This window comes from Athene noctua, chromosome 18 (assembly GCF_965140245.1).
Source record: "Athene noctua chromosome 18, bAthNoc1.hap1.1, whole genome shotgun sequence".
In the NCBI taxonomy this organism is placed as follows: domain Eukaryota; kingdom Metazoa; phylum Chordata; class Aves; order Strigiformes; family Strigidae; genus Athene; species Athene noctua.
Window position 1 is genome coordinate 131,174 of NC_134054.1, and position 7,158 is coordinate 138,331.

The 7,158-nt window shown below is 57.8% G+C and overlaps 2 protein-coding genes across 2 annotated transcripts; one reads left to right on the forward strand and one right to left on the reverse strand.

Annotated features, from left to right (window-relative positions):
- Nucleotides 1-213: 213 nt before the first annotated feature.
- On the reverse strand, nt 214-2,816 carry LOC141968017 (beta-keratin-related protein-like). The gene is made up of 2 exons (XM_074922352.1): nt 2,730-2,816; nt 214-564 (listed from the first exon to the last, which is right to left on the reverse strand). Exons 1-2 carry the CDS (start codon nt 2,814-2,816, stop codon nt 214-216), a joined length of 438 nt encoding a protein of 145 aa, XP_074778453.1.
- Nucleotides 2,817-5,646: 2,830 nt separating this feature from the next.
- Nucleotides 5,647-5,976, forward strand: LOC141968018 (beta-keratin-related protein). Its single transcript, XM_074922353.1, has one exon. The coding sequence runs from the start codon at nt 5,647-5,649 to the stop codon at nt 5,974-5,976; it is 330 nt and encodes a 109-aa protein (XP_074778454.1).
- Nucleotides 5,977-7,158: the final 1,182 nt, after the last annotated feature.

Genomic DNA, 7,158 nt, shown 5'->3' on the forward strand with positions numbered 1-7,158 from the left:
TTTCCTGTGCCATTGCCCCTCAAGGCTCTGGCAGCCACGTATGCCCGAGACCCATTGCCACGGAAGGAAGGTGGGGGTGTTTGATGGGGAGCGTAAGATAAAGCAGAGGAAGAGGGGGAAAGAGAGAGACTGCATTGGGAAGAGACTGAAGGCCGCTCCCTCAGGGCTGGCTCCTGGTCTTTCCTCCAGGCCCCTGGTGCTCGACCACGGGCTTCAGCATAAGAGATTGCCCCGTCCCAGAGGCCCACAGAGCCCGCGGCCCAGACCGGACCACCCAAAGCCACCCAGCCCCAGGGAGCCCCCAGAAGCGATGGGCACACTGGCAGCGCTGAGGGAGCTCCCCACGGCAGCCGATGCGCTGGATCCCACGGCTGTGCTCTGAGGGAAGGAGCTGAGGATTGGGCCCGGCAGCGTCACCACCACTGGCGAGGGCTGGATCGCAACGCTGGAGTCGGCGCACCGGATGACGCAGGGCTCGTTGCAGCTGTTGGCAAGCGGGGTTGGGCCGCAGGTGGCTGGCAGGCACGGGCTGTAGCACGACATGTCTCGCAGAGGGAGGCGACCCTGCAAGACCGGGAGGGAGCAGAGGGCATTAGCTGCCGGGACCTTTCAGACGCCCAGCTTGGCTCCTCTGAGAAAAAAACAATGGCTCTCTGCTCAGTGGATAGCGATTTGTGGTGGGGCCCGAATCAAGAAACCTGTGTCCGTCCGGCAGGCCCGCAGTGGTGCCCTGCTGTGCTTTTGGCAGAACCCCACAAGGCACCACTCTCTCTGGCGCCTTAACCTCCCCACTGCCTGGTCACACCCTGCCGTATGTGAAGACCTCTTCTCTCACCCGCCTGGGATGTCTCATCCACAGGCACCCGGGCTAACCTGGCCCGAGTCACTTGCAACGCCCCCCTGAAAGGCAGGCTCCCACTTGGTAAACGTTCTCAAAGGCAGAAGCAGTGGCATGAGCCAACAGTTGATGGACCTCCAGTGTCTGCAGAGAGGGCATTTCTGGGTATTTTGGTGGGCCTGCATTGGGCATTTGCTTGTAATTGAAGGGTGATCCGAGAGGGTCCATCCAAACTTAAGGAAACTGCCCCTGTCCAAGTCAGGCTCCTTCTACAGGCTATACCTCAGCTGGCCTTGCCACGCCCAAGCATGCCTGCCCCATGGAGGCCCTCTGCTACCTGTGGTGGCTCCATTACCAAGGGGAAGTCTGCAGGCTGTGAGGATATTTCCCAACAATCCTTCTGCTCAGCCCTGGAAATTTGGTAGGGAAGGTGCCCCAGAGAGAGTCCTCAGTAAGCCCCCTCCCGCTATGAGGAAATGGATGCCAGGTTTTCCAGATGGGTAGAGCGTAGCCTTGGTGCTGTGGCCTTAGTCAGGGAAAGATTGTCTACTGCGGACCAAGAGGCTCCCTCTTCCTGACATCAGGCTCTGTACTACCTGATCATCCATCAGCCCTTGTACAAGCATCAATTTGTTCACTCAGACAAAGGGGTCTCCTTGTCCCTGCCCCACCCTCAAGACCCCTTGAGGGGTCTTGTCAGGTCAGGCTCCTCTCACCCACTTCTTTCAGGAGGGGACATGTCTGAGTAGAACACAACCGGGCTCCTGAAGACAGCAGCCACTACGGAAGAAGACAGACATCTGTGGTGGGACTAGCTCTCCTGTGGAAGCTTGTCATCATGCCAAGAGTCCAAAAGGAGCATTGCTGAAGTGTGAATACAGCCCTCTCCACAAAATCTGTCCTGCCAACCAAGGAGACAAGAGGCAAAATGAAGTGACACTTACCAACTTCACAGAGCAGAGGAAGGCACGAGGAGATGACAGAGGAGCTGGCAGTTGGGCAAGCTTTTATACTGCAGCCCAGAGCCCCAGGGGAGCTTGAAAAATGCCACAAACATGAAGCATGTTGAGAAACAGCAATCTGGGCTTCTCACACCTCTGCTGGTAGATGAAAGACATGCCTCCTTTGCCTGAAATGCGTGGCTGCCTTTTCATCCTGGGTAGCACTGACGTGATTTTGTTGATAGCAATTACGTTTCTTCCCCAGACCAATGCTCGTTTGAGGTCTCATTCCAGTTGCTGGTGAAGCCTTGCAGCGGATTCAGGCCATGAGTAGGTGCTGTACACGTCCTGACCCTCCTGCGGAACACGGCCCCACTTACATAGGACTTTGCCTGTGGGGCACGCCTGAAGGCCACTCAGAAGGGTCTCTCTTTGACAGGCTGACACCGACCCTGAGCAACACCAGTGCCTGTCACCAATGGAGTTGCTCAGAGCACAGCCAAGCCCCTGCAGGATGCTTGTTCTGCTGGGGGACAGAGAACGCAGGAGGCTCAGATCCCCAGAGTGTTTGGAAGGTGATGGTCAAACAAGGCCCTCCTGCGCTCTGGACCAAAACCCCGTTGTGTGCAGGGATGGGGATACGGAGGCCGTTGCTGGGGTGGCTCAGGGTACCCGGTAGCAGACGTCTGCTCCCCTCGGGCCTCGGTGATGCACACCGTGCAAAGGGAGCCCAGCAGTTCAGCTGTTGTCCTCAGTCGGGAAAGGCCAGAGTGTCTCCTCTGGGAACTGCACAGCCCTTGCCTTGCCTGCCAGGACTTTACTCATTACTCTCCTGAGGAGAAGCAACGGCCCTGGAGAGCAATGAAGGAGCCTGCTGACTCAGGCCTGAAAGCGAGCCATCACCACGTGGACCTGTTTGCTTCGGTGCAGTCTTCCCAAACAACACTCACCTTTGCATCATTGCCCACTGGCTTGTTCAGGTCACTGACCCAGAGGGTCTGGCTTGTTTTCCCTGGCTCAGGGATGGATTGGCACATTTGGGGCCCTTTAATTGCAAGGTGACACCAGCAGACCACCTTGGAGTCACCTGTGAGTCACCAAATAGTGCTGAGGTGCTGTGAGAGTCCTCAGCTCCACCTCGGTGCAAGTCATCTGTGCACTGGCATCAGGGGATCTGGGGGAAATGGATTCAGATCTGCCGAGGACCCTAGGCACAACCTCGTGTCCACATCCCTGCAGAAATGCAGCTTTTTGTACAGTGTTGTCATGGCAGTTAGCGTCTTGCCCAACCACTTGGTGACTCCTTGAAATCCTGTGTGAAATCTTCCTTGGTGAAATGGCAGCCAAGGGAAGGACAGCACGGACATGCCCTGACGTTTCCACTCCCAGACATCTCTGGAGCATGGACCAAACCGAGGAAAGTTGCCGCCCCGAAGTGTGCGTGGCCTGGGGAGCCTGCTTCTTTATGGACCGGTGTGACAGACCACCAGACTGAGGCTGCAGCCACTGAGTGGCAGCAGATGGTGGTGCTCCCTGCTACCCTACGAGACACAGAGGAGACTGTGCCTGCCTGGAGAGGTGTGGCGGGAGCTCAAAGGCCAGGCACGTGTTGCCGGCCCTGAGAGCTGCCTGGAAAAAGGCTCTGCCTGCCTGTGCTGCTTGGGTAGATGGGCCACGCTCTCACCCGGGCGGCCGTGCCGTTTGAGGGAAGGGTCTTAGAAGGGGGACTGTTGTCTTCTCCTGCAAAGTGTTGATGGCTCTGACTCGCTTCTGCCGTCCCTTCCAGCAGGGCCATGCTCTGGGGCTGTTGTGCCATCCTAATGGGATGGGCGACCCAGTGCCGCAGCTCGTAGTGGAAATGTGCCCACTCTGTACAGGCAGAAACAGGTCCCCGGAGTCAGTATGGCACCAGAGTGGGCAGCAACCACCCCTGCCTGTTCCATGTGGAGCTGGAAGTGCACTGACAAAGCAGCCAGTGATGCTCCCTCCTGCAAGTCTCTGAGGCTCTCCGAGGAACTTGCGAGGCGCTCGGTCCCCGGCGTGTCCTCACCTGAAGGGCAGGGAAGAGGTTGACTATATCTTCCAGCGGCCCAAGGCCCTGAGGTTGGCCCTCGGAGATGTGGCCCAGCCCCGCAGAAGAGGCACGGGTTGCCCACAGCAATCACTGCAGGGGAAGATGCCAGCAGGGACCAGGCCTGAGGGAAACTCGCCGCCTGGGACGACCTGCCCTGTGGCTGCTCTCTTCCCGGCTGGGGCACTAACGGACGAGCGCTCAAACTACTGATGAGCACCTGCAAATGCCAAAGGCCGTGGTGGGTAAGCAGAGAAGTTGAGAACAACCTTGCTGCTCCTGCCTCTCTGCTCTGCCTTGTGGCAGCTGAGAGGTCGTGCAGACAGGAGCGTGCGCCAGGACAGACACTCTGCTCCTCACATAGCCTCCTTTGCCCCCAGACAGGAGCGAGACAGAGCCCGCACAGCTCTGCTACAGCTGGCAGTGAGGGCCATCGCTGGGTTGCTCTCCTCCTTGGCCTGCCATCCCGCTTCCACTGCCAGACACGGGAACGGTGGGGAGGCTTTCCTCTACCGCATGAGGAGCCTGGCATTTGCTGCGCCCGAGCAAAGCTGAGGCAGAAGCAGCGGGCACATGCATCCACCTGCCACAGCAGGCACGTGGTAACACCCGAGGGCAGGAAGCGGACAGCACAGGCCCATCCTTGCTCCACAACATGCCTTCTGCTTTGAACTGCAGCCACAAGAGCACTTGTCCTTTCCAGGGCTGGCAAGGTGACCGAAAGCAAAAAGCACCCTCAGTCAAACGCCTGTGAGTAGCCTCCTCAGCCACTGTGACCTTGCGTCCTTGGGGCTGACTACCCACTGTGAGAATGAGAATTCTGAGAAGGAGAAACCATCACACCAGGCCTTAGCTCAGTGCTGAGCCCTCCCATGGCCCTGCAAGGCCTTGGGTTTCTTAGGGTCAGCCTCAGCCCTTCAACAGGAGACCCACGTGAGTGGCCTTCGTCACGAGCGCTCCACTGCTGAAGCCCAGTCTGACAGTGGTAGTCACGTTCCCCAGCAAGGATGTGCACAACCCACACACAGGGCCTGGAGCTACTGAAACCCCTGCCTGAGAAGTGGCATGGGACCTCAAATGACTGGTGCTTTGAGGAGCCAGCAGCTAATGCATCACTGTGCTCTCACCCAATAGGGAAACACAGGCCAGGCCTTTCAGATCAAAGGGACAAGTTCCCCATCTGTGGGTTGTGCTTTGCAAGCCTCAAATTGCTGTTTGTTAACGTGCTTCACAAAGAAGGTGTGTTCCAGGTCTCCCGAGGCGCTGGCTCACCATATAAAAAGCCCGGGCGACTGCAAGCCCTTCCATCCACGTCTGTTCCCCTGCTCTCCACAGTGAACTTGGTAAGTCTGAACTCACTCCTTCTCTTCATGCTGGCAGGATTTCTGCCAACGGGACGGCTTCCCTTCTGTGCGGGGTCCTTCTGATGCGTGGGCCAGGCTGGAAAATACACCGTGCTTCCCTCTTCTGGGAGGAGAGCTGGTGAGGGAAGAGGGAAAGCTTTCTTCCCTCCCGAGGGGGAGTCAGCTGGGCTCTTTTATAGCAGTGGCTCCGCTGAAGACTGAGGCTGGACGACCGGTACCGTCCAACGGGTCACCAGGTGCTTTGTCCCCCATGCATGGCACAGCGACCGGCCTTGGTCACTCTTGACATGGAAAGGAACTTCCCAGGGAGATGTGGCCCTGGCCAGCCGCTGCTTTGTTCTCAGAGGAGCCAAGCTGGGCGTCTGAAAGGTCCCGGCAGCTAATGCCCTCTGCTCCCTCCCGGTCTTGCAGGGTCGCCTCCCTCTGCGAGACATGTCGTGCTACAGCCCGTGCCTGCCAGCCACCTGCGGCCCAACCCCGCTTGCCAACAGCTGCAACGAGCCCTGCGTCATCCGGTGCGCCGACTCCAGCGTTGCGATCCAGCCCTCGCCAGTGGTGGTGACGCTGCCGGGCCCAATCCTCAGCTCCTTCCCCCAGAGCACAGCCGTGGGATCCAGCGCATCGGCTGCCGTGGGGAGCTCCCTCAGCGCTGCCAGTGTGCCCATCGCTTCTGGGGGCTCCCTGGGGCTGGGTGGCTTTGGGTGGTCCGGTCTGGGCCGCGGGCTCTGTGGGCCTCTGGGACGGGGCAATCTCTTATGCTGAAGCCCGTGGTCGAGCACCAGGGGCCTGGAGGAAAGACCAGGAGCCAGCCCTGAGGGAGCGGCCTTCAGTCTCTTCCCAACGCAGTCTCTCTCTTTCCCCCTCTTCCTCTGCTTTATCTTACGCTCCCCATCAAACACCCCCACCTTCCTTCCGTGGCAATGGGTCTCGGGCATACGTGGCTGCCAGAGCCTTGAGGGGCAATGGCACAGGAAACATCCCTGGCGTGGAGATTTTCCTTCCCATGGCAGCACTTCTCTGACCTTTCCTCGGCCTCCAACATGCATTGCTTGAGCTCTCGCCTTTTCCGTTTTCCTTTGATTTTCTCATTAAAGACATTGGACATCACAGCTTTGCTAGAGAGATGTGTTTCATTCTCCCTTCTTCTCCAGTCCCAACCAGCTGACTGTCCAAGAGAGCTCCTCCCTTGCTACAGCTACGGATTTTTCCGTAGGTCCCGCGTTTTGGCCCTGACGTCCCATAGCAATGGAGACAAGGCCAGCTTGGCGGGAGGGAGAGCTCTTCTGGAAGGAGCCCCATTATGCATCAGCACTCCTCGAAAGCCACAACACGAAGCATGAAGGGAGCCTGAATAGCCACAGAATCATAGAATTGCCCTGATTGTTAGGGACCCCCAAAGATCACCTACTCCAACCTTTTGCAGGAAAGGGAGCCCAGATGAGATTTTCTAGTGCCCTGTCCAATTGCATCTTGAAAACCTCCTGGCACAAGGACTCTCAGACGTCCCTGGGGAGGTAGTTGTAGTGAATGATTGTTCTCATTGTAAAATATGTCTTCCTTGTATGAAGGCGAAACCTCTCCTGGTTGCTGCCTCTTCTCTCCCTGTAGCTCTTTGTTAAGAGGGAGTCTCCGTCGTCTTTGTAGCCGCCTTTAGGTACTGGAAAACTGTGATGCTTGCAGGGGAAGAGCATCCCAGGGCAGGACGAGACCCGGTATGACATGTTTTGTGGGAGGAAGCGGAGGTGGGAGAAGGGAGGGTTCAGGGTGGTCCTGGGTGAAAGAAGCATTTCGGAAATTAGAGAGGAGAAAGGATAACATGGCTGTCTCTCAAGAACTGGTTGCTGATCCGCATGTTTGCCTGGCCGTGCCCTGCTTCTGATCAGTGCAGCCTGTCCTGTCTTCTTCTTAAACTCTATTCCTGACTACTTTCCCCGGTGAGGGGCT

Bases quoted from the DNA above. Each gene is read 5' to 3' on its own strand.
- LOC141968017 (XM_074922352.1), bottom strand. From the start codon at position 2,816: ATGTGCCAATCCATCCCTGAGCCAGGGAAAACAAGCCAGACCCTCTGG. The intron at 565-2,729 runs GTGAGTGTTGTT...CCGGTCTTGCAG, and splicing joins CAGTGGGCAATGATGCAAAG to GGTCGCCTCCCTCTGCGAGA.
- LOC141968018 (XM_074922353.1), top strand. From the start codon at position 5,647: ATGTCGTGCTACAGCCCGTGCCTGCCAGCCACCTGCGGCCCAACCCCG.